Source organism: Alexandromys fortis, unplaced genomic scaffold (assembly GCF_014885135.2).
Source record: "Alexandromys fortis isolate MF-2015 unplaced genomic scaffold, M_Fortis_MF-2015_v1.1 scaffold_8_1_9099942, whole genome shotgun sequence".
Lineage (NCBI taxonomy): Eukaryota > Metazoa > Chordata > Mammalia > Rodentia > Cricetidae > Alexandromys > Alexandromys fortis.
This window is the reverse complement of record NW_026067898.1, coordinates 715581-742135: the sequence shown is the minus strand read 5'-3', so window position 1 is coordinate 742135 and position 26555 is coordinate 715581. Positions and strand designations below refer to the sequence as shown.

General features: G+C 45.0%; 1 protein-coding gene across 2 annotated transcripts; it reads right to left on the bottom strand.

Moving 5' to 3' along the window:
* Nucleotides 1-288: 288 nt before the first annotated feature.
* On the bottom strand, nucleotides 289-25459 carry Zdhhc5 (zinc finger DHHC-type palmitoyltransferase 5). 2 transcript variants are annotated; one of them, XM_050119699.1, is made up of 12 exons: nucleotides 25314-25459; nucleotides 20679-21790; nucleotides 13056-13177; nucleotides 8921-9078; nucleotides 7162-7334; nucleotides 6912-7014; nucleotides 5672-5763; nucleotides 5138-5270; nucleotides 4505-4628; nucleotides 3410-3522; nucleotides 1992-2851; nucleotides 289-1595 (listed from the first exon to the last, which is right to left on the bottom strand). In XM_050119699.1, the coding sequence occupies exons 2-12, from the start codon at nucleotides 20780-20782 to the stop codon at nucleotides 1430-1432; spliced, it is 2148 nt and encodes a 715-aa protein (XP_049975656.1). In that variant the 5' UTR covers nucleotides 20783-21790; nucleotides 25314-25459; the 3' UTR covers nucleotides 289-1429. The 2 variants fall into 2 exon arrangements, with proteins under 2 accessions (XP_049975656.1, XP_049975661.1); XM_050119704.1 differs by lacking the exon at nucleotides 20679-21790 and having other exon boundaries at nucleotides 25314-25436.
* Nucleotides 25460-26555: the final 1096 nt, after the last annotated feature.

Genomic DNA, 26555 nt, shown 5'->3' with positions numbered 1-26555 from the left:
GTGTTGGTGTTTCGTGTGCATGTATCTCTGTGTGAGAGTATCAGACAGTTGTGAGCTGCCAACCTGGGTCTTCTGGAAGACCCATCTCTCCAACCCATTTTACTCTCTAAGAGTAAATTAAGAAATGGCACAAGAGTTCTAAGATTTCAAGAGAGAGGAAGTTTTTGTTATGAAGTTAGGTTAATTTGTTAGCCAGAATAAAAGCAGACCAGAGAATGGGGCTTCTCTTTTGACTTCCCACAAGATCATTCACCTTGCCTTAGCCAGATAAAACACAAGTCAGGGGGAGCTGGTTAGATCAGGATTTATTTTATTCCTTGTTGGTTTAAAATGGCTAATCAGAATAAAAAAATTATAGGGTCTCTGTATAGAGGCTGGGCTCTTCCCTGTTAAAGGTTAGACCCCAGCTACCCCCTCTACCCAGCACCATATTGAGGTGGGCTAAGGGGTAAACCCCAGGGGACAACCGGAGGGGCCTAGGGCCTGCCACTCCTTCTCTCTATCCCATTTTTGGCATATGATGAAAAATATTGCTTTTTGGATTCTTCTCTTCTGGCCTTGGGTTTGAAGATCATTTTAACTAAGTTATAGGGAAGCATTGAATGGGCTCACTAAGCCAACCACAATCCCTGTCTCCCAAGAATGGGGAGGAGGGAGATTGCCTGATATTTTTGTAAACTAGGCCAAGCTCTTTTCCTGATCTCCCACCACCATCGTGGAACTGTGACCCCTTTCCTGGGGAAACTAGATGTCAGTGAGCCTAGGAAACTCTGCAAGTTCCTTTTTCTGACCCAAGAACCCCAGACTTAACTGAGGTTTCTTTCCCAATCACTTAGCACCAGCAGAGGGTGCTATTTCCTTAGTTGATAACTGGGACAAAAGAGAGGGAACCATGGGGAAAAGGAAGACAGTACTGTCTCTTTTCCTGCTGGTCTAAGGAAAGGGAAGAATAAAATCCCCCTCCTTATATATATATATATCTATATATCCCTCCCTTGTTTTCCCATCCCAGGATAGATATATAATTTCTTTGATATTTATAATATATATATATGTACACACACACCTGGTAACGGAGAAGAGGAAAAAAATAGAATCCGTAACAATAATAAAAAAAATTATTTCTGGTTTAAAAATGATCTGGTTCCCTCCAGGGCGAGCAATTGCACAAATGTCCACTGAGTCTGGTCCAGGGATCAAAGGGAAGGAAGGTCTTAAAAGATCAAAAGGGGGAGGGGGTGCCACCCCTGTCTCAGGGCCCCAACTCTCCTCAACCCCATGGCATTTTGTAAAACAAGCCTCATCCTCTTGGAATCGGTGGTTTAAAAATGTCCATGCAAAGTAGGGGAGCCCCTTGAGGGAAGTAAGGTGGCCACCTGAGGCCCTTTGGTGTAGGTGCAGAGGCGTGGGGGAGGGGAGGCGCCAAGATTCACACAGAAATCTCATAAGTGGTACCACCCACCCCTGACACCTTCTTGACTCCTCCCCTTGTGGGACTACTGAGAGTAGGCTGGCCTGGGCCAGGGGAAGCTGAGCCTATACTCTTGGGCTGTCCATTGGATTTGATGTAGGTGGTCTTGAGCTGTACTTCATCTCTGGGGGAAAAAGAAAAAACAGACGTCAGGAAAAGATGCACAGTGCATATACAATACAATCATACACAAAAAGGGTCTAATATGGAGGGGGAATCTTTTCTGTGTATCTCCTTACCTAAACAATCCAGTCCCTTTGACTTTATTGACATGCTTAAAATAAGACAGATTCTCTTTTTTTCCCCATTTATTTCTAACCTCAGTTCTCATATACTTATTCTGGCAAATAACTCTCAGGAAGATAGTATTAAGGGAATATTATCAATCTTCAGTCTTTCTAAAGAGTTGTCCATAAGGCTATCAAATTATGAAAGAGTTCTCAGGGTCCCCAGGCTCCACCTCCACTAGAATCATGTACAACCAGATTGACATCGATGAGGGAGGAAAAGACATACTTACTTGGGTGTCAGTAATGGCTGCAATGCCACTTCCTCTGTCTCAGAGACACCAGATGGGGCTTTTTGGCTGCTATAAGACATTGATCGGCCTGGGTAGGGAGCAGTTGGGCCTGGTTCAGGGGACCCTACTCCCCGGCCCCTTAGCCCATCTGGTTTGCCGAAACGGGGGACAGCTGGGCGTCCCAGTGGAGTCTTGCTCAAGGGTGACCTCTTTGAATCATCTGAAGAGGAACTAGTACGAGGGGCATGGCCTGAGCCTGGTGTTGACTGAATGCCTGAGTCTCCCAAGCCTGGCTCTTCCTCACGGCCTGCAAGTGGAGGTGACTGTCGTAGCAGCTTCTCTCGTTCCTGGAGGGAGGCCACGATGTGGCGAGACAGATTGTCATATCGGACTGGCGAGGGCTCTCGGTGTGGTGGGCCGGTTGGCACCAAACGTGGGTGCCTCTCGGCTTCCCGCTGCTGGGCCAGCCGGGCTGACAGGAAGGGAGAGGTGTAGCCTAAAGGCGGGTCTGGCTCAGGCCCTGCCTGTACTGACTCAAAATCAGGGCTGTCTGAAGGAGTGAGCAGACTGTCATAGGAGAGACTTCCATTGCGTGTCTGATTGGCCAGGCTCTTATAGGAGGTGGAAGTGGTACCCTCTGAACGAATGGACTGCAGCTGGCCCAGCTCAAAGCCCGTGCCCTGGGCTGACTTGAGGCTGGAAGATCGTGAGCCACTGGACAACGGATCAAAATGAAAGCTTTTTCCAAAAGTGGGAGACCGGAAGCTCTCTGGCTCCAAGCTGGGCTCTGAGCGGTAGCTAGGATGGCGGCTACTATCTGCAATTGAGGTTGGTTCCTTCAAGCTGTCTCCACGACTCAACTGTAGAAAAAGAGTAAAATAGTCTTAGCGTTCCTTTTGACAGCTGCCAGACACCTGAACCCAAAGAGACACTGAAGAAGAGAATTACATGCCAGCGGCACACTTCAAACATGGACGTCATAAGGCTGGGAACAAATGCCTCATTTTAAGATACTGGAAATGAGGCTTATAGAGACTAAGTAACTTGGTTTCTAAAATCAGATTTGACACTAGTGTTTTTGTTTTTATTTTTTAAATACAAGTGCTCTGTCTGCACCTAAGTCTGCAGGCCAGAAGAGGGCACCAGATCTCATTACTGATGATTGTGGGCCACCATGTGGTTGCTGGCAATTGAACTCAGGACCTCTAGAAGAGCAGCCAGTGCCCTTAGCCTCTGAGCCATCTCTTCAGTGCCCATTAATTAGTGTTTTTATCTAGTATTTGTCATTGCTCCTTTTTTGATGAAGAATACATCAAGGAAATTCAATTCCATTAATGCCAATAATCAGTAAGATGCCCTTGATTTTTATTCCTTTCCTCAAGAAAGGTTATGGCCCCACTTCTCAGAGTACACAGTACCTTGGCGCTGGAGGAGTGAGGCATGGCGGCTGACGTGCTGCTGCTGCTGTAACCTGGTCGGTACTTGTACATGGTGGGTGTAGGGGGGCTGTCCTTGCCCAGGAGACTGCTATCTACACGGGAAACCCAGAGCAACTGTCATGGAGTTTCTCAAAGTAGAGGAAAAGGGCACAGCAGAATCAAGTATACCCAATAAAAGCAAAGTCTAGGAAACAAGACTTTGCTGATTAAGTCTCAAGACTCAGCTGGACCTGGTCTTTGGATACACAAGTGGTGTATCAAGTGGTGAGCAGAGATACACACGCAGGCTAAACACCCACATACACATAAAAAAGTAATGGTAAGGCTAGGTGTGGTAGTGTACATCTTTAATCCCAGCACTCAGAAGACAGAGGAAGGCAGACTCCTGTGAGATCAGCAACAGTCTGGTCTACAAAGTCCTTTCTTTTTTTCTTTCTTTCTGTTTAGTTTTTCTTTTTGTTTGTTTGTTTTGTTTTTGGAGACAGGGTTTCTCAGTGTAGCCCTGGCTACCCTGGAACTCATTCTGTAATCAGGCTGGGCTTGAACTCAGAGATCCACCTGTTTCTGCCTCCTGAGAGCTGGTATTAAAGGCGTGCGCCACCCCCCCCCCACCCCCCCCACCCCGGGGGGAAGGGAGAATATTTTTTAAAGACCAAGGATCTTTATACTTTGTGGCGAGCAAATGCACCAAATGTACTAAGAAATTGTGATTCAGGCAAACTCACAGCAAGTAAAACTTGCTACAAAAGCCTGATAACCTGAATTTGAATCCCCAGAATTCATAGTGGAAGGAAGGAACCAGCTACTGGAGCTTATCTTTTGTTCTACCTAACACCCTCCCGCAACACACACCATACACATACACAATATAAAATTGTAAAAAGTAATTCTCTGGAAAGTCCGTCCAAATCACTGTATATTACTAACGGGCAGCACTCCTTTTAGCTACTCAAAGAAAGCTCCATTTGCTGGGTGCTGTAAGCCCTAATTCAAGCATTACCTCCCGGCCCTTGCTTATCTTTTCTACAGCTTACGTGGTAACTTGTCTGTCTCACACACCAAAGCAACCCTTACCCTCATTAGTAGCCAGGCCAAGGTGCGTTCGCAGCCCGGTGTATCGGCTCAGGTCCGGCTTAGGAGGAGGTGGAGGCTCCGCGTCAGCAGACTGACTCTCTGTTACCTCTAGGCTTCCCTTAGACTTTAAAGGAAGGGAGGGAAATCAGACTGAGAAACCACAGTAAGGTAACATTAAGTCGGCATAAGAAAACTACTGGAGAACCAGTTAGAGTCAGTTTGGGGATAAAAAGGACAAAGAGTTGGGCATCTATCATCTAAAGATGTTATGTCTTATGAAGACACGCAAAGAAATAGACTCAGTGTCTGTCACTGAACTTGAAATCTATTCTTTTTTTTTTTTTATTATGTATACAATATTCTGTCTGTGTGCATGTCTGCAGGCCAGAACAGGGCACCAGACCTCTTTACAGATGGTTGTGAGCCACCATGTGGTTGCTGGGAATTGAACTCAGGACCTTTGGAAGAGCAGACAATGCTCTTAACCACTGAGCCATCTCTCCAGCCCCCTGAACTTGAAATCTAATGGAGAAAAGATCTATATTTAAGTGACTTTAACACAAAGATGCATACTCAATTCAAGTTTCTATCTCGTTTGCCATGGTTTACCTAGCTTTACTTCCCTGTTCTCACCTTAGTCCTCCTCAGCTCTCCCTGGATGCCATTATCCATGATCTTCACAGTGATCTGCCCATCTGAGACTTCTGGTCGAAGGAAAGGAGGTCTGATTACAATTGTCTTCTCTTTCTTTGGTCTCCCCAGATACCTGTGTAGCAAGAGTGAGAAGGCTTTCATTTACTATTTCATTCAAAATTTCTACTTGCATACAAAGTATGAAGGAAGCTTTCTGAATACACAGTAAGACCCTCAGTTTAATCTTCAGTAGCAGTCTAGTGTAAAGTTAGCAATTGGATTTGGTGCACATCTTCAGCAAGAAGAGGCCTTTATAAGCAGATATCGAGCACTACAGTTAAATTTTATGCATCCTCAATTCTCAAAGGCAATGAGCCATACCTACACAGTATCAGCTGAATTCAAAAGTTCACCAAAAGATCAGCATGTCTCATCCTTGTACCACTCACCATTCTAAGAGCAAAGCCCTTTCTAAAAGACATTTTCCATCAGACTTCTCTTACTCAGGACAAGCCAAGGAAGACAAAGGTGTACCTGGGTGCTGGAGAGCTGCAGAGGACACGGCTAACATTGTTACAGCAGCCATTGGTGAAGGGATTCACACCTCCCCGGAATTTACCTGTAACCTAGGAAATAGAAAGAACCAGGTCAGACTATGCCGAAAGGCAAATGACTGTGCAGCCATTCTTTTTGTTTGCTTGCTTGCATGTTTTTCAAGACAGGGTTTCTTTCTTTCTTTTTTTTTTTTTTTTTTTTTTTTTTTGATTTTTCGAGACAGGGTTTCTCTATGGCTTTGGAGCCTGTCCTGGAACTAGCTCTTGCAGACCAGGCTGGTCTCGAACTCACAGAGATCCGCCTGCCTCTGCCGTGCTGGGATTAAAGGCGTGCGCCACCACCTCAAGACCGGGTTTCTTTATGTAGCTGTGGAGCCTGTTCTAGAACTTGCTCTTGTAGACCAGGCTGCTTCCCGTGCACCACCACCTGGCTGTGCAGCCATTCTTTCAGGTACAAAAGTGACACTTGTAAAAATTAAGAACAAGGATTCACCAGGTAGTGATGGCGCACACCTTTTATCCTCAGGAGGCAGAGGCAAATGGATCTCTGTGAGTTTGAGGCCAGCCTGGTCTACAAAGTGAATTTTAGGACATCCAGGACTGTTAAAAGAGAAACCCTGTCTCAGAAAACAAAAACACAGGGATTATAGAGTTGGAGGTTCTCAGTTAAAATTCTAAGTATACCTTATGAAAATCAATCTTCAACATCAGATTCCTGTATTAAGATGGGTTTAAGTAATTTTCTGAATATTGACTAATATAATCCAGATTCCTTTACATCAACTGGCACAGTATTTGCATATAGCCTATGTACACTTATATACACTAATTTATCTTTCCATCATAGCACTAAAGCCTGTGCCAACTAGTTTCTATAAAGTCACAGACTAAATATTTGTTAAAAAGAATGATAACAAAGCCATTCCTTTTTTTCTTTTTTCTTTTTTTTTCCTTTTTGGTTTTTTTTGAGACAGGGTTTCTCTGTAGCTTTGGAACCTGTCCTGGAACTAGCTCTTGTAGACCAGGCTGGCCTCGAACTCAAGGAGATCCTCCTGCCTCAGCCTCCTAAATAAGATTCCAAAGGTGCAGCACCATCACCACCTTTAATTCTACTTACTGAGGACCTAGGCCCACTTCACCACTCTACATAACTATTCACTGAGGTTCTGTTTATCTAAGTAAGCACTAGGCTCTCAGTCTCCTCCCAGTTCTCCTAGTACCTGTTCATTCGTTGTTCGTCCCCTAGCCACCAGCACCACATGAAATCCTGTGAGGCCAGCTACAGGGATGAAAAACAAGCCAGCCACACACATCACTGCCATTCTGATTCCAAGTAGTCAAGGAAAACAGGGCAATATTACCTTATTTTCCCCAGTTCTAGTACAACCACTTCCCCTTTAAATTTCTTGACTCAAGGACTCAACTTGCCCTCCCAGCCCCATCCCACAGGCCAAAGGCCGCCAAGGATACGTGACAGCGGTGCGGACCCCTGAGAGTTCCTCTATGTGATAGAGGACATAAAGGAGGCCAAAGCCAAACACACCCATTATGTGGGCTGTCAGGGAAAGGAGGAAAAGGAAGAAGTATCTGTAGTTCCTACGACCAATACAGTTGTTCACCCAGGGGCAGTGATGATCAAATTCCTAGGAGCAAAAAAGAGACAGAATAAAAGGTGTCCTTAAAAACATAGCAATAACCTGGGTCAATCCCTGAGACTCACATGACAGAACAAGACAATCAATCCCTGCAAGTTGTCCTCTGACCTTCATGTGTACTCCAGACACACACACACACACTCGACAAGAAAGCATTAGATTCCTTCTGCTGAAAACAGGAACAAAATAACAGAACTTAAGCTTTACTTTTTGTATTCATATTCACCACTTAGTCACAAAAATTTAGTTTTAAAAGATTAAATTTAAAGTCAGGTGATCGCAGCACATGCCTTTAATTCCAGCGCTCAGGAGGCAGTGGCAGGCAGATCTTTTTGAGTTTAAGGCCAGCCTTATCTACAGAGTGAGTTCCAGGACAGCCAGAGCTACACAGAAAAACCCTGTCTCAAAAACCCAGACAAATAAAAAAATAAAGCAAGCATTTCCTCTTGCTCTGTTAACTGAAAGAGTCCTTCCAGAGGTTGGCCAGAACCCAAATTGATCAACAAATTGTTTGGCACGGTGCCATAAGTCTACAACTCCAGTACTTGGGACACAGGAAGACTGCCGCAAGTTTGTGGCCAGCACAGGCTCCAAAGCTACAGAGAAACCCTGTCTCAAATAAACAAACAAATAAATATATAAATAAGTAAATCTTTGTAGGCAAAATAATGTGCTCCAAGGGGTCCAATGATGGCCCAGTTAAAAGCACTACTGCTCTTGTAGGACCTGGGTTTGGGTCCTAGCACCCAAATATGGCTCACAATCAACCATCAATAACGCTAGTGTTTTGTGAGATAATTGATTACACTGTGTAAAGATATATAATTGTGATTGGTTTAAAAGGAAAAAAAAAAACTAAATGGCCAATAGCTAGACAGGAGGTACAGGCAGAACTTCTGGGGACAGAGAGAGCTCTGGGAAGAAAGGGAGAGTTGGAGAGTAGCCAGTTGGACACAGAGAAGCATGACATTCAGGAGAGGTTAAGAGCCATGTGGCAGCACATGGATGAATAGAAATGTATTAATTTTAGTTATGAGCTAGTTAGAAACAAGCCTAAACTAAGGTCAAGTAAGTCTCTCTGTTGTTTTTCGTAAGCTGGGAACCCAAAGAAAAAAATCCATTTACTCTAGTTCCTCAGGATCTAATGCCACCTCCTCAGGCACCAGGTACACATATACACAAGAACCAATCTTTTTAAAGAAGAAAGCTGGAGGGATCTTCCAGAGGACCCAGGCTCAATTCCCCACATAAAGGCTCACAGCTTTTCTATAACTCCATTTCCATGGTTCTGACATCCTCTTCTGGTCTCCAATATGCACCGTAGTACACAGACATGCATTCAAGCAAAAATACCCATACACATAAATAATAGAAATTTTAATTTAAAAAAAGAGGGACTGGACAGATGGCTCAGAGGTTAAGAGCACTGGCTGCTCTTCCAGAGGTTCTGAGTTAATTCCCAGCAACCACATGGTAGCTCCCAACCATCAGTAATAAGAGCTGGTGCCCTCTCTGGCCTGCAGGCATGCATACAGGCAGAACATTGTACATAATTCTACAGCAGGTGGTCTTACCTCCACACAGTTGTCACAGACACTGCAGTGGGAACATCTAGGAGGGCGGTAGAAGCGGCAGGTGGCACACCATTTCATGCGCACCTGGATGCCCTTGATCTCCACCGTTTTGTAAAGAGGAGCTCGGAAATCATCTTCTTTGTCTTCATCCTCTTCAGCTTGAAAAGAGGGAAAAATCAACTTAAAAACAACTGTGCCCAAACTATTAAGTATTAAGAACATAAGGATGTTTAAAACATAACTCCTTAAGACTTATTGTGTGTGTGCATGTGCCAGACAAGGGTGTTATTAGAGCCTTGGTGCTAGAGTCATGGACAACTGTGGGCTGTGGGTGCTGGGATCAGTCAGGGTCTCTGCCAGAGCAGACTTAAAACCACTGAGCGACTTCTCTAGCCTAACTTTTTTTTTAATATTTATTTATTATGTATACAATATTCTGTCTGTGTGTATGCCTGCAGGCCAGAAGAGGGCACCAGACCCCATTACAGATGGTTGTGAGCCACCATGTGGTTGCTGAGAATTGAACTCAGGACCTTTGGAAGAGCAGGCAATGCTCTTAACCGCTGAGCCATCTCTCCAGCCCCCTAGCCTAACTTCTTAAGTACCTAGATAGAATGTCATATTTTGTAAATCCACAGTTCACATACTGCATGGTTAAGAGCAAAAGGTTTTCTATAATATCAGGATTAGCAAGAAAAAACATTCTTCTTTATTAAAAAATTTTGCCATGCACCGTGGCTCATTCCTTTAATCCCAGCACTTGGGAGACAGGCAGGTGGATCTCTGAGTTCAAGGCCAGCCCAAAGCAAGTAGTTTCTTGTGCACCATGCACAAGGTATTGGGCTCAATTCTCAGAATGGAAAGACATTTTGGTAGATACATGCTATATATAAACAAACATGCAGACACACACAAACACACACACACAGTTTGGAGTTTGTTTGACATATGGTCTCACTACACAGCCCTGGGGCTGAAACTATAGGAATCTGCCTGCCTCTGCCTCCCAAGAGCTGGGATTAAAGGTATACAATCATGCCAAGCTCATATGCAAAATCTTCAAGGATGTAGCTCTGTGATACAGTTGTTGCCTAACATGTGCAAGTCCCTGGGTTTGATCCTCAGCAATATAGGAAAACAAAACAAAAAACTTTTAAAATAAAGGGAATACGCCAAAATGTAAGAGTTCTCTCTGAGCTGGGCATTGGTGGCACAAGCCTTTAATCCTAGCACTTGGAAGGCAGAAGCAGACCTCCTCTATAGAGGAAGTTCAAGTACAGCCAGGGCTATACAAAGAAACCCTGTCTCAGAAAGAGGGAGGAGAGGATTATCACATATGGTCATCGGAGCTTTCTGTATAGCAGGCCACTGAATATCTGACAAACGAACACTAATGACTCAATAAAAACATCCTTCTTTGGTTTTGGAGACTCAAAGTGCCTTCTCCCACAAAAATCTAAAAATGATCAGTAACACTGAGGCAAGCTTTCAGAGCACAGCGAGTTCAGGAAAACCGCATCTCACTTGCTAACCCAAGACCACTTGGAAAAATAATTTGCACTTGTGAGGAAAATCCGATGTCATTAGTAACAATTTTTGTCAGCTCATGGTCTTTCTTGCTCATGAACTTGATCATGACAGTTCTTGTTTTAGTCCTCCCTCCACGAGACTTCCGACGTGACCTGGAAAGTATGCTTCCAGCTTTTCCCGCTCTTCTCTGGCTCTATTTCCTTGTGCTACCCACATGGTAGTCTTTTGTCTTATAAAAAGTTTGCTTTTTTCTTAATATTTATTTATTTATTTGTAATGTATACAATATTATGTCTGTGTATGTCTGCAGGCCAGAAGAGAGCACCAGACCTCATTACAGATGGTGGTGAGCCACCATGTGGTTGCTGGGAATTGAACTCAGGACCTTTGGAAGAGCAGGCAATGCTCTTAACCTCTGAGCCATCTCTCCAGCCCTTTTCTCTTAAAATATGACACCATCTTCAGCTTTCTTTGCTTACTTCTTAAAAGAGGAAATCTAGTATTTGTTGACTCTGCTTCCTCATTTTCCATTCACTGCCTTAAAACAACAGTAATTCAGCTGTACCCTTTTCTTAAACATACATAAACACACTACTTAGCTACTGTTAAGATCAATTTTTCGGCTGGTTATTACAGTGGCTTACACCTATACTTCCAGCACTCAGAAGGCCTACCTGGGCTACAGAGTGAGACCCTGTTTAAAAATAGAAGTAATTATTTAAAAAATCAATTCTTAGTAACCAAACGGGAGATTCTGAGTCACTATATACTACCAGGAAGTCAGTTACCTGACAAATTCTCCTTAGCTTTCACTTTTCTCGGCCTCCTTGTTCAGTCCCTCCTCAATGGCTCCTCTTTCTCCTTTACCCACAATAAAATGGCAGAACTGACCAGGTCTTACTTCATGTCTTTCCTAACCTCACTCTACGTCTCTACATTATCTTACTCCTACCACTTCACATGCCACAGCTGCACACTCCCAAAGCACAGTATTTAACTCCTGCCCGCTGGATAACTGTAGTGGGGAGTATCTCAGACTCATTTACGTCTAGAGCCTGGGATTTGTCCAGGGCCTGGGCTCAATCCCTAGCATGGAAAAAAAAAAAAGGCAAATATACAGCCTATTTAACATTCCATTTATAAAACTCAGCATTAAATTTATCTCCCAAGGTCTGACCCTTGAAACTACCACAACAGAAGTATCCTCTGCTATCTAGGTACTGCATGCGCCTAGCCACGCTTAGCTTCTGAGCTCAGACGGGATCAAGTATGCCCAGGGCAATGGAGCAGCAGGTTTTTTCACTCTTTGCTCTGCCCCATTAAGCTGTCATCAATGATTCTGTTGAATCTACTTTTTGGCCAAAGCCAAGAGCTGTCTGTACACTCTCAAAAGAATTATTTTATTGTAAATTAAAGACCCCCTTGGGATCAGAAGCAGCACATTTTCCAAAGGCCTCATGTAGCAAGTGAAGTCCTTCACAATTTGGCTCTGGGTTTCTTTTCTGGTCTGACCATATACTGTATCCTCCAACCTGATGACATCACATTCCATGGGCACAAGCTTCTGTGTATGCTTCCTCTGTCTGAAACTGTCCTCCTCTTCCTCAGGCTTCTGGGTGGTAAAGTCTTCTCACCCATTCTTAGCAGTACTTCACTAACTTCTCTAGACAAGAACTGCACTGCTGCCAGTGTTCTCAAGAGAACCTTACCCGTATCCACTGTACTCTGTACCACACTGTCAGCACTGTCTAGTTCATAGTAATTATTACTGGGCTTAGCATCACTCAACCTACAAGCTCTGAGTAACAAAAATCAAAGAAACAGACCAAAGTCCCACCCTTAATCAAGATGCTATTTACAGGGGCTAGAGAGATGGCTCAGCGGTTAAGAGCACTGACTGTTCTTCCAGAGGTTCTGAGTTCAATTCCTAACAACCACATGGTGGCTCACAACTATCCATAATGAGATCTGTCTGGTGCCCTCTTCTGGGGTGCAGGTACATAATAAAGACTGTTTTTTGTTTTTGTTTTTTTTTAAAGATGCTATGTACAATTGATTCCTGCAGGGGTGGGGGAAAGGGAAGGAGCAGAAGAGGAAGGAGGGGAAACTCGAACTGGTATGTGAAAAATAACTAAGTAAATAAATAAATTAATAAAAACCAATTGATGCCTGCTGAGAAAGAAAAAAAATCAGTTTCTCCAATGTAGTGGCACTGGGCATCAAGTCCAGAAGCAGCAGTAGACCAACACAATACAGATTCTGTTTTGTGTGAGGTTTGTTTAGGTTAAATTTTGTTTGTATTGATTTTCCTTTGTTGTTGTTGTTTGTTTCTGAGAGGGAAAGAACATGAAGTTGGGTAGGGAGGGAAATGAGGAACATCTTGGAATTAGGGGAGGAGAAAAAATAATGATCAAACTAAAATACTTTAAATAAATTTTAAATTAAAAAGATCTGACCCAAAGTAAACCAAATGACTAAATATTGTGTGATACATATTCCTCTTAACAGTATCCCAGAATCCTATGACCCTCCAACCCAAGATCTACCCAAATAACTATTTTTAACGATAACAGGGAGTTTACATGAGGACACAGGAAGATCTTACCTCGGGGAAAAACTCCTGGGTCCATAAAGGTGGCCATGCTGAAGTTGGCCAGCACGAAGAGGAACATAATTGCATTGTAGATGGGCACTGCAGGTGACACATTCAGGCTCAGTCCTGGACACCTGCAGACAATAAAGAAAATGACACTCTGATACCAGCAGAAATATGAACTGGACAGACTTTACAATGTACCCTTATCTCCTTACAAACCAGACACAAGAACTAGGGATTGACTGTAAAATAAATATCAGCTACACTCTTGTCTCTGGAGCAACCTACGGTTTCTGGACCTGCACAATAGCCCAAAGAATGTGGATTCCACCTGCCTCTCTAGCTCCCCATCCATCTTCAGTTAACTTTGGAACAATCTCAACTATGTTAGGTTTCTCCACTGTCAGCTATCTAGAGGCTAATTATAATGGTTGAGAATTGAAAATATAATATAATGCTGGGTGTGGTGGCACATGCCTTTAGTTCCAGCACTCAGGAGGCTGAGGCAGATGGGTCTCTAAGTTCGAGGCCAGCCTGGTCGACAAAGTGAATTCCAGGATAGTCAGGCTTGTTACAGAGAAACCCTGTCTTGAAAAACCAAAATAATAGTAATAATAATACAGATGAAAATGTCTATCAGAACACAAAAATTAAGTCAGGCACACTAGTGCACACCTGAACACATACAACTGCCAGTTCAAGGTCAGACAAAAACTGTGTTTACTTTGGCAGCACATGTGCTAAAATTTAAATAATATTAGATTATTATGGCCTCTATGCAAGATGACATACAAATTTGCGAAGCATTCCATTAAAACATAAAGGACAAAGAACTAGACTTCTGACATCTAAGATGGAGCAAAGAACAAGAGAGGAAAAATTAGAGAACTTCTGATCAAAGAAATCCTAACTCTTTCAGGGGGAAAAAACTGGGCATACATGTCTAATATTCGTGGCATTCAAATCAAGAGACGTGCTTTAGATACCAAGGAAAAAAGAGGAGTGCTCATGTAAGTCTGAGTTCATGTTCTTTCAGGACCTAACTCTTAATAGAAGGGCTGCCTTTCTCTGCTGGCGCCCCAGGAGCTCAGACTTTGGCTCTGAACCTTACTTTATCTGTCTTGGTCTTATTTCCATTTCAGCTCAGAGAGAACTTCCTGCACCACAAGACAGTGACTAAATACCCTAATCTGCTTTGTGGCCAAGAATTTAATCTCCAGAATCAGGACAGCATCTGTCCTTGTCCCTTTTACCCGGACAGTCAGAAGATAGGAAGAGTTTGATGAAGAAAAAGACAGGCCTAGGATATTAGACATCATTCAAGTCTGGAATACTAATTCACAAGAGTTAAGAAAGGTGGTCAGTCCCCATTCAAACTAAAAATACAACTGTAAGTAGTGACCTAAGACTATTCAGAAGCAGTGAGCTTTGTAGTAAGACATAAATAAACCAATGAGACACATTTTTTTTTCTCCACTATCTAGTTTTTCAAATTCAGCCATCCATTTAAAAATTTAAAGTAAATACTATTTATGTGCCAGGCTTTGCAGGTAGTAAACATCAATAAAATCATTACATCTCTTTATTGGGCTACACAGAATTGGAAACCAAAATAATAGAGACAGGTATCAAGGTGAAAACATCCCTTCAGCCAGAACCCCACACTATTAACACGCAAAGTCCTCTATAAAGCTTCTTCCTCTGAACTCTTGGTTGAGAAAAGATTTCTCCTATCTTGGCATGAGTTGGAGCAGAGTTTAAGAAGGAAGAGTCCCTGCAGGACCCTACTGCAAAGCCTATTTCCTAGGTTTCTTAGGAAGAAAGGAGAGAAACTGAAAACCAGTCGCCCAGGTCAAGGCCCTACTGCAAAGCCAAGCCTATTTCCTACCTAGGTTTCTTTGCAGGGAAAGAGAGAAACTGAAAACCAGTCACCCAGGTCAGGGCCCCTCCCTGGTACTTAGCTGTCCCTTCAGTTTCCGCCTGAGGAGGAAGAGAAAGGTGACTCACTTCACTCCTCCAGCCTGGAAGATAATTAGAGGAGAACAAGCTAACTGTAGGGCACTGAGGTCCTTAGAACCGACCACCACAGCCCTCATCTGAGTCCAGTGAGTCTGTCTCTTCTCCCCAGCCCACCAGTCTGTTTTTGTTTCTTTGAGAGAGGGCCTCTTTGTGTGGCCTACTCTAGCCTAGAACTTACTATGCACCTTGACGCTAACTTTACAACTCTTGGCATCCCTGCCTGGCTCAGCCTGAGTTACAGGCTGCGCCACCATACCTACCTCAACTCCCGGTCTTCTAGATCCCTCCTTTTCTTCAGTTTCATTTCCAACTTAAACAAATCACCTAATTCCTTGTATCCTGCCAAACTTCACCTCTCAATCTCTAACAGCACGTCTCAGTGAATGTATAATCGTGGAACTGAGTGTATGGACTGCCAAATAAAGACCGTTCCCACACTGGCAGCATGTCTGACACATTCAAATCATTCCCCTTCATGAACAGTATCTTCTACACTCACAGACCTACTGCTTCTAGCCCCAGGACTGTAGCTGGAGACAATCCACCTCAACCGTCTGTGAGCAAACTCAACCGTCTGTGAGCAAAGACTGTTTCAGCCACAGCCTATATTCTCCTTGTCTTGAGAAAAAGCTTTTCCACTGCCTTAGCACTATGCCAGATTCCAAGATGACCACCACAACTGTCTGTTTGAATCGACTGCCTTTGATGGAGAGAGGTGCAGCCAGAGCTAAGGAGAGAAGTCAGGACTTGTCCTGAACTCTGTAAGTAATAATCACAGAGCACAGAGCTTAGGGAGTGGCTGCAGCCCAGAAGGCTGACTCACTGATGGGATTCCCAGACATAAACCACCCCAGGTAGAACAGGTTCTTCTGCCCACCCATTCATTATGCCTATTTTCAATGCCAAGTAAAAAGGGAAGTGGGGGCTTCAATGTACACACTCCTGAAATCCTGTTTCCCTAGCCTTTCTAGCTCTTTCTACTACACAAAAGAAAAAGCTAAGTTCCTAGAAAGAAAAAGCCAGTCAGGTTGTAGATTTTAATCCTGTCTCAGTTCACAAGAAACTCTTAAGCTTGCTGCTTCAGTTGCATAAATACACACATGAAAATGAAGGGGAATGCCTGTAAAGATGCTAAATTCTGCTCTTTTTGTCTTTGGGACAGGCTGTTCTCTTTCCCACCCGGAGGCTGAGACAGACACATGGCATGCTCTGCTACGAGTCTTGAACTAGCATGTATAGCACTGAGGATTCACCACACAGAAGACATGGGAAACCATCATCACTGTCATCGGCGGTCACTCCAGCTCCACTTGTAAGCTTATACCATCCCATCCCCAGCTGAGGCACTAGAGTCAAGCACACTTACAGCCAAGGCCCATGCATTCCACCCAAGCCTAGCTCACTGCTTGACCGTCAGTGTTTCTTGATGAGAAGACTGGAACGAACATCCCATTTCCTGCTGAGAATTTCATCAAGGAATGCTTTCTTCAAAATTCCATGGGAAAACATTTTGTCCTCAGACAGGTTCACAGGTATCTCTTAGAACCTGTGCTCTTTTGTACGTCTAGACCCTGTGATTTCCAGCAGCTGAGCCATGTGTGTAAGGACCTGGGCACTTACTCCTAGAAGAGGAAAACCGTGTGGGAAGGAAAGGAGCAACCACTGCTCAATGAGCCTCCGCAGATCACAAGACTGTTCCCACTAAAATCAGGTGCTGACACCTCCACAGGAACGAAAGGGAGGAGAAGAAAAAGCCACAGAGGTTGCCTAAATCTGCAGACAGAAAAGTAGGAAGGGACCTGATGCTGGAACTAAAAGGCAGTGAGCTGTGCCATGGATAGGATACTGGAAAGTGTCTGGATTTCTAACCTGCTTTTTATTTTACCAAAAACAGAAATCCCCTACCTCTTCTCCCCAACTTAAGAAACAGAAAGTTGAGACTGCACCAAAGGACACTTTAGGGAAGATCAATGTAGTGATACCCATAGTGCTGCCAGGAGCTCTGCAGCACCCGGGGACGGGTGAAGACAGAAGCACCAGCAGCTGGATTTATTAAATTCGTCTCATCTGAAACACAGCATTCCTACTGTTTGTTTTATGTACTGAAAGTCCATGTTAGATGCCATCCAGGCAGAAATAAACTGCTCCAGTTCAACTTCTTTATAGACAGAAGGAAAAACCGAGATCCAGAAACATTAACAAAGTATCAAACTCAATCTCCTGACCTACAAAGCCAGGCATGGTGATACCCACCTTTAATCCCAATACTCAAAGCAAAGGCAGGCAGATGTCTATAAATCTGAGGTCAGCCTAGTCTACACAATGAGTTCCAAACCAACCAGGGCAACGTAGTGAGGATTTGTCTTAGAAAACAAACAAACAAACAAACACCAAAAACAGCTGGCCAGTGGTGGTATATGCCTTTAGTCACAGCACTCAGGAGGCAGAGGAAGGTGGATCTCTGAGTTTGAGGCCAACCTGGTCTACAGAGTGAGTTCCAGGACAGCCAGGGTTACAGAGAAACCCTGTCTCGATAAACAAACAACAAAAAGTATTAAACTACGCCAGATGCGTTATCTTAGATGCAAATTCTAGTACCCAACCAGGAAAGGGTGTGTTTACTTAAGCAGATACTCTCCTACCCAAAGAGCGAAGAGAGAAATGAATTAAGGCAGGATATTTGCCACTCCTCTCTGAACAAATGAAGTCAGAGGATCAGCTCTACGTAGAACCTCAACTACTCTTTGCATACTTCTCTGGGGCAGAAAAGCATCATTATTTCTTTGATGACCAGACCTAACTGGTAATTTCTGTTCATAGCTTTCCCTACTTAACAAAGCAGCACGGAGGGTAAATTGTTCCTAATTAGCTGAAGCCTACATGCCTCCACTAATTATGTCTGCCAGCTGAAAGGAACTCTTCCTCCTGCTCCCAGTCCTCCAGGTCCCAGAGTAATTATCACCTGGGACCCGGACTGATGTAAGAGCCACTAGTAACCTAGTGAAAAGAACAGGCGGGTGACAGAAAAGTAAAGATTTATGACCCCACGGAAGTGCGCTCAAAAAGAGCCTTCTTTACCTCTCCATTCGAAGCCATGAACTCTTTTGCACATGGCATATAGTTTTAAAACTATCCAAGGAACCGAATCTCAAAGGGAGAATGCAAAAAAGCCCATTCTTAAGAATGGTGCCTCAGACAGGCAGGGGTAGCACACACCTTTAATCCCAGCACTCGGGAGGCAGAGGCAGGCAGAGCTCTGTTGAGTTCGAAGTCAGCCTGGTCTACAAGAGCTAGTTCCAGGACAGGTTCCAAAATCAGCGAAACCCTGTCTTGGAAAAAAAAAAAAAGGAAAAAAACAAAAACACAAAATGGCTCAAAAGTGAGCTTACAGAGGAGACACCTGAGTCAGATGGAAAAGAGAGAAGACTTTCAGAGGTAGCAAGAGCTAGGTGGTGGGGATGCAGACAGCCCAGTGATTAAAGCTATTGGTCTTCCATAACTGTGGATTCCCATCATCCACATGGCACTCATAAACCTATGTAACTCCGGCTCCTAGGTATCCAACACCCTTTCTGGCCTCTGAGGGCACCAAAAACAAACAAATCCAGTTAGGTGATAAAAGTACAATCAACAGAGTGCTTACGACTCGACTCTGCAGGGTGAACATGTGAGACTTTGGTGAGAAACAGGAGCCCATTAACTTACTCTGTAGAGATTAATGATGGGGGCTCTCATCTACAATTTAAGGCTTTCTTACATTTGTTTTAGAAACAGAAATTCCAAATTGAGTTAATAACATCTTCTACTTTTCCCCCAAGCTAAGGATGGAGTTTAGTGTTCAAAACACCCAGCTACCATGCACAAGACTCTGGAGCACCACAAACAACTTTTGCTGCAGCTGACAACATGAAATAAAGAGGGGCCCAACTCAACAGGCACCAAGGGATGAAAAAGTAGGTTAAATAGCTTCAACTATCAGTAAGACAATGCCTGTCAGGACAATTCTTTGTGGACAAACTGGTATAACAAGCCAAGCACTTCAATGGTTCCAGATTAACAAATTAAAAATAAGGATTCTGCATGTCTGATCTCAACAACAGTTTGAAAGAGAAAAACCACTTACTCCGCTGAATACTTTAGCTACTCCAAGAGCTTGACTCCCAAAGGGAAACGGGCATTCCCATTAGGTAGGCCTAAAGGTATGAGCCTGATCCAGTCACAGACCTCTCCTGACCCAGCACAACTGCTACTAAAGCACAAAGGTAGGCTACAGGTTTGAGTCTGCTTACACCAAAACAGCAAAAATCAGAGCACGTTCTGATACCAAAGAAGCATCCCTCCTTCTGCTACTCAACAAATCAAAAGCAGCAAACAAGTTACACAGGAAAAGAGACCACTCCAAGAGGTGACTCAATAGTATAAAGCTCAGAAGGCTAGTACAGGCTCATTACAAATTCCTAACAGAAAATAGACTGGCTAGGTGGCCACAGTTACCACACTGGGGACAGGAAAAGGGGAAAATCAGTCTCTTCCGGTAAAACAAGTGTATTTGCTCTAAGTGAGGTAGGTGTCTTTGAATGCCAACTACCTTTCCCATCAGAACTAATGAGCACAAAAACTCCAACTCCTTTCAGTGGAAACTAATGCAAACAACTCTCCTAGTTCTTTCTTCCTAAATAAAGCACAGTCTTTCCTGTCTCCAGGCCTTAGCTCTTAGAAGTAAAGAGGAAAGCATCCTGGTTACACTATAAACCAAAACTATCTCATTAGCATAACTTAAATCAATTCTCACAGTGCTCAGAAGGCCAAGGTAGGAAGATCATGTCTCAAAATTCTCAAATCTCAAAACCAATTACGGCATAGCATGGTAAAAACACATCTACAGGCCAGGCGGCGGTGGCCACCCAGGCGGAGTTCAAGGCCAGCCTCAATAAATAAATAAACAAACAAACAAACAAACAAACAAATAAAATTAAAAGAAAAGTCTAAAACCCCAGACAGAATTCAGGAGGCAGAGGAAATATTAACACAAATTTGAAGTCAACTGATCTACTTAGGGAACTCCAGGCCAGCAAAAAGAAAAACCTCTCTGAGGTACTCAGGTTCCACAATCTCTAGTATGTGGCTCAGACATCCCAGGTATGACTGACTATTTGAAAAGACTTAAGTCAGCACAGCCTGGTGATCCCCGCACTTGAAAGGCAGAGATAGGAGGTTCTATTTGAGTTCAAGGCCAGTTTGTTCTACTTAGCAAGTTCTAGGATAGCCAGGGCTCTGTAGAGAGACTCTGACTCAAAAAAAAAAAAAAAAAAAAAAAAAAACAAAGAAGGGAAAAAAAGATTTAAGTCTAATCCAATTCTCTTTCTCTCATTTAAACTTCAAGCCTCTCTGAAGGTGTTTTCCGTCTTCCCTCCAACTTTAAATCACCTCTGATGGAACTGGATAGGAAATCATGAAAACATCTATGAGTCCAAAGGACAGGAAGGAGAGGGAAGTAGGAAACACCAATAGAGTACTGGCCTTCCGAATAACTACGAAACTAAGAAACAACAGTCTTCACTTTCCATGGCATGGCCCTCCCATCCCCATGTGCCACTGCTGGAGAAAACTCACGTAAAGGCAAAGAAGAGTGTTGTAGCTCCCACTAGGAATATGGCGGCTGCTGAGACCGGTACATACTTGCTGGGTTTGAACCTCTTTCCAGACTCTGCGGGCATGTTGGAGCTCTGATGAAAGATGTGCCCTGCCGCATAGCCCAGGCCCACACAGCGGCAGAACAGACAAGAAAATGGGATGAGGGAAACAGAGAGGAAAGAAACTGGGGAAAACAGAAAAATGCAAAATTATCACCCTTCCCCCTCCCAAACAAAAATAAAGGTCAAAAAATCTCAAATGAAGGAAAGCACATGGGAGGGGGAAAGGTGATTTCAAATGATCAATAACCACCTCCCCAGAATAAAGCAGAAAAGGAGACTAAGAAGCACAACTTGTACAACTTAAAACTTGAAGACAAACAGTAGGCCGTATGCGGGCAAACAGCTGCAGGTGGAAAACATGGAGAGCCAAGCAGATCAAGGTGAAGCTCATGGATGGAGGCAGGTCTTCAAAAAGAAGGGGCAGGAAGCTTTAGCTCTTCTGGGAGATGCGAGAGCCCCTCCACAACACCACACTTCCACCTAAGAGGCGTGCACTACGATTCTATTTGAATCCCAGAAGGAACCTGGGGTCCCTTCAGCTTTGAAGAAAGCCGATCTTCCGCTGCAGTCCTTGTCCCTTTCGGCAGTCTCCTCGGCACCTCTCTCACACCTGGCTTCACCAGCGCTGTCTGGCAATGGTGACTGTATTTTATTTACTTCTCTCCTGGTGGCCGAAGCTGGACAACAGCTGTTACAGGGTTGACTTGTAAATCCTTTTCTTTGAAGGGGGAGAAAAACAGACAGCGGTATTGTCCGTTTTCAATCTCTTCTTCTTATTCCCAAGCCCTTTAAGGGCTTCTTTTCCCAGAGAGTTCATGAAAAACTAAAAGGAAATTTAAAATCCTTGAAGCCATGTTCTTTCAATAAGCAGAGTAACATGAAATCGATTTCACCTGGTGATAGTTTGAAAGATTACTGTAGAGAAAGTTCCAAAGATGTCCCTGTTTCCAGGTTAGTCAGTGCCTCTGATCTTTGTCTTCAATCTTGGGCTTCCTTGATGCAGAATTTAACTGGGATATGGTGCTTTACCTGGAGAAAACCAAATATTTTTATCAAAGAAATTCTTTCATGGTATTTCTTAAGAACCCCAAGGCTAAAGCCCCACAAACAACTACTAAAACGTGCCTTTTGTAAGAAAGACTTCACTTCTATGTATGTGGATAGGAACTCTAAATGGAAAGAAAATATATTCAGAGTCCTTCACCTTTTTAAGGGCTACTCTGTTTGGAAGAAGGAGAACCTAGTTTTATCTGCCCTAAGGTCATCCAAGGACTGGCTCTTATAAGCCCATCTCTCCTGACTAAAGTGCAGTAACATTGCATACCAAGAATATAAAGTCTAAAAACAAACAAGGGCACAGAAGTGAAGGGCACTACTAAAACAGATATTTCTCTTCGGACAAAGAGAATATTTATTCCCACAATGAAGAAAGGAAGCTTAAAAATAGGACAGCAACTATCATTTCCTTTTTGTATCTCTCTATGCTTATGCCTTTTAGCGACAACACCACATAAGCAGAAGTTCAATTTTTGGCCTTTTGTAATCATCTATGGGTCCTGGGTAAGAAAGGATCTCGCACCAAGAGACGAAATATTCTCTATGAGAAACTCAACGCAACAAAGGGATTGGGCATTTTCTTCCAAATTCACTAGTTTTTAACTCCTAACACAGGCTTATTAGGAGGCAAACTAAGCTGCTCATGATCCAGTATGATTAGAGTAGCAATTATTTCTGTTGGTCACAGTAACAACACAACACCGGCACCTTAATTCTACAGGATGCTTTCATCTGTGATCTCAAAGCACTTTACCCACATTATCTGGTGACAGAGTCCCTTATCCTATTCTGTAAAATTGAAGGCTAGAGAAGGCCTGAAGCCATTTCCACTGAATCACCTGGGTAGCCAGGTTCAGAACCCAAGACATAAGGGTTATGCTGACATAAACCCTTTCTACCACACCATATGCCTAATGATAACTTAGGATCGACAGACCAAGATTTTTGCTTAAGTCAGAATTTTAGCCAGGCGGTGGTGGCTCAGGCCTTTAACCACAGCACTCAGGAGGCAGAGGCAGGCGGATCTCTTGAGTTCGAGGCCAGCATGGTCTACAAGAGCTAGTTTCAGGACAGGCTTGATAACTACAAAGAAACCCTGTCTCGAAAAACAAAACAAAATAAAACAAAAAAACTTTAAGTGAAAGAAGCAGCGCTATTGCTCAAGTATTATACTACTTGATACCAACAGCAGCTATTAAAAACACCAAATATGTCCTGAGATTTATAACTTCTTCTCTTATCTAGAACTCAGAAGGCAAAGGAATGGTTGTGAACACCATTAATCTCAGTACTCAGAAGGCAGAGGCAGGTGGATTGCTCTGAGTATCCAAACCACTCTGGTATGTATAGCTTCCAAGCCAGCCAGGCCTACATAGTAAAGCTTAGTTTAAAACAAAAAAAAAAAAAAAAAGGAGGGGGGAGGGGGGGAAGCAGGCAAGCAACATTAAAATGAAAACCCAAAGATTATAATAAGTTCTCATGGTCCTAAAAACCAGATCCTATTTAGTCCTGATTTTATGATTATTTCTGTTTGCTGAATTTAGGCCTAAGTATCATTATTAACTGGAACAAGAAAAATTCTTGATCTGTACAGTACTATTAAATGTTTTCCTCAGCCGGGCGGTGCTGGCGCACGCCTTTAATCCCAGCACTTGGGAGGCAGAGGCAGGCGGATCTCTGTGAGTTCGAGACCAGCCTGGTCTACAAGAGCTAGTTCCAGGACAGGCTCCAAAACCACAGAGAAACCCTGTCTCGAAAAACCGAAAAAAAAAAAAAAAATGTTTTCCTCAAAACTCCAAAGGAAAATTACATTACTTAAATTTTATGTAAAGTTAGTTCATCAGTTTGAACCCTGTACTGCTGCAGATCCCACTATACAATAAAAGCCGCACAGACTAATACTGCCTACTGCCATGGTACAGCAGTCATGGAAGGCCATGCAGTTTTGGAACCACATAATGAGATATCAATGAGACCGTCATCTGAAATGTTAAGATATTAGAAGGGACAAGATAAAATAATGGATTAGGTATAAATAAGAGCACACCAAGTTCCAGCAAAGGGATGTGGTGCAGAAAGAGAAGGCACGAAACCGGAAGGGTGAGTGTGGTTCATCAGTCACGCTCTGTGGATCCACAGCGGGCTCAGTCAAGTGCACAAGAATGTGTATGACACACGCTGACTGGGTGGGGGGACCGCGGAGTGAAAATACGGAGTGTAAAACAAACACGGAGCCGGGTGTGGTAGCCCACACCTTCAATCCCAGCACTAGGAGGCAAAAGCGGGCAGCCCTCTGTGAGTTTGAGGCCAGCTTGGTCTACAAAGTGAGTTCCAGGCCAGCCAAGGCTATGTAGAGAGGTCCTGTCCCTAAACAACAACAAAAATCTTATAAAACAAACAACCTAGGATATGCAGTTTGAAGGCTTTAGTTAAGGTTCAATACAAGCAGTTCCTGAGGAGCAGTGCCACTGACAGACAGCACACATATTATCTGTTCTAATAACTAAGCATTATAGCACAGTACCGTAGACTTGAATCTACTGCAATGGAGAGGCCATACAGAAGAAGGCACATAAATTAGGAGGCAAATACCACAGCCGAAGTTTAAGAGTATTGCCATCACGGGCTGAGGCAGGTACCCAAGCACCTGTCGAGAGATTCTTACGCACATTAGGCGAATTTATACACTGTCACGAGACAGAAGAGATGTCTGATATAGAGCAGACACGTACTGGAATCCAAGGATGGAGATGCAAACCTCAGATTACCCTGGACAAGATGGCATTAACCAGGAAGCAAACCCAAGAGGCCAAAACTGGCCTGCAATGGATCATGTATGTGATTCTACGACTGCTTCTAATAACTTTAGTCACTTCCTAGCTTCTCATTTCAGTGGTTTCATTTGGCCAAGTGGTTGAGGAACTTTAGACCTGTCTATGAATAAGACTCTTACAGATAAAATACTGTCAAACACATTTAAGCTCCCACTTGTAAAAAGTACAAAGTACTTGAGACATGGAGCACCTGGCCGGTGGGGGGGTAGGGAGAAGCAGCGGGTGGACGGGAGAAAGAACAGGTAACCACTGGACGAAGCTCTTGACCAAAATAAGTATCAGCCGAGTGTGGGGCCAGGGGCCTGAGCTACGGAGCGGCGAAAGCCCGGTCCCCACTCGGCAGCCGAGCTGACAAACCCCTGGGCCAGAAAACCAGGCAGGGCCCGCCGGCCCGGAGAGAACCGCGGGCCGGGGACGGAAGGGGCGGCGGCTCCGCAACCGGGCAGCCCGGCACCACGGCACCAACCGGTTCCGAGCCCCGGTGGCCGCGGCTCTCCGGACTCCGCGGCCGTCCGTTTCGGGGGCCCACGGAGCCCGAGGAGGGCGAGGGCCTTAACCTCCTCCCCTCCGCGGTCCCCCCCTTCCCTAGAGGTCACTCTCCCCTCCCACCTCACTGGCCCGGCACTTCCGGTTCCGCAGGGGCCAGCGTCCCCGGGACTCACCCCCGGCGCTGTGCCCGTCACCGGCCGCCGTCGTGGTCGCCGCCGCCGCCGCCGCCGCCGTCGTCGCCGCCGCCTCCCAGCACTGCCGTCTGGCCTCTGAGAGGCAGCGCGCGGCCCCCGCACGCTCCACGCCCGCCCCGCCGCCGCGCGCTCCCGACGGCCGCCGCTCGCCTCCGAGCCGGCGCGCGACCGTGGCCCTCAGCTTCGGGGCACCGGGCCTCGCGGCGTTCCCATTGGCTCCCCGGCGCGGGCGCGGGCGACGTCTCTCGCGGGGCACGTTCTTCTCATTCATGCGGCTCGCGCCGCCGCGCCCGCCCCCGTCCACTCTCCCATTCACCACTCCCCCCACCGCCCGCTCCCCCCGCCCCCGACGCCGCCCGGCGGCGTGCGCGCGACCGCGGGCGACCGCGGCGACCTCGCCTCCTGATTGGCTGCCGGGGCACGGCGCCGCCAGCACGTAGGGACGCGGGAGCGCGCCCGGGAGGCCGTCGTGTCTTGCCGATGGGGACCGGGGAGCCTGGCGGGCGAGCGCGCTCTCTTCTGTTGTCTGCCTTCCTATTCTAGTGTATCCAAGGAGACCTCCTAAGAAAAGAATTCTTCGTATATCCCGAAAATATTCAAAAGAACAAGCCGCTGCCCTTTCTTAGTTCATCAGCCTCCTCCGAGCTAGCATGGTACAGTCCTAACAAGCGTCTACGCCAGCCAGTCAGCGGTAGTCCTTTCCGGCTTCCTGACTTGCCTCTTCGTTCATTGGTCAATCGTGTGAGGCCTCGATAGGACCCCCATCACCGCCACCACTACCACCTTTTTTTTTTTTTTTGGAGAAAAACTTTATTTAAAACAATCCGTGGGCGAAAAGTCTTCAGCGTGGCCAATTCCCACACCCCGGCAGAATGTCTGAGTGATGGCCTGGCGTGGGCCAAGACTCGCACCTGGAGAGAGGAGGCGGCAGGATTAGTAGAGCAAAGTGAGGCGTGGGTCCTGCCAGCTTGGCTAGGGTAGATGAAGGTGCGTGGCTGCCGGCCCTGGAGCCATAGTGCCTAGCGATGGAGTGAAGCCCTAGGAGAGGAGAGCGCGCTGTGCGAGCCGTAGACACCTCCACAGCTACACAGGGGATGGGCGCCTTGACCTCACCCACTTTGAGAAAGCAGGCTGAAAAGGCAAGGCTTTCTAGAACAGCTCTCGTCCCTGGCGAGCTGCTGGCCGACTCTCACGACACTACATTTTGCCCTAATTAGCCCG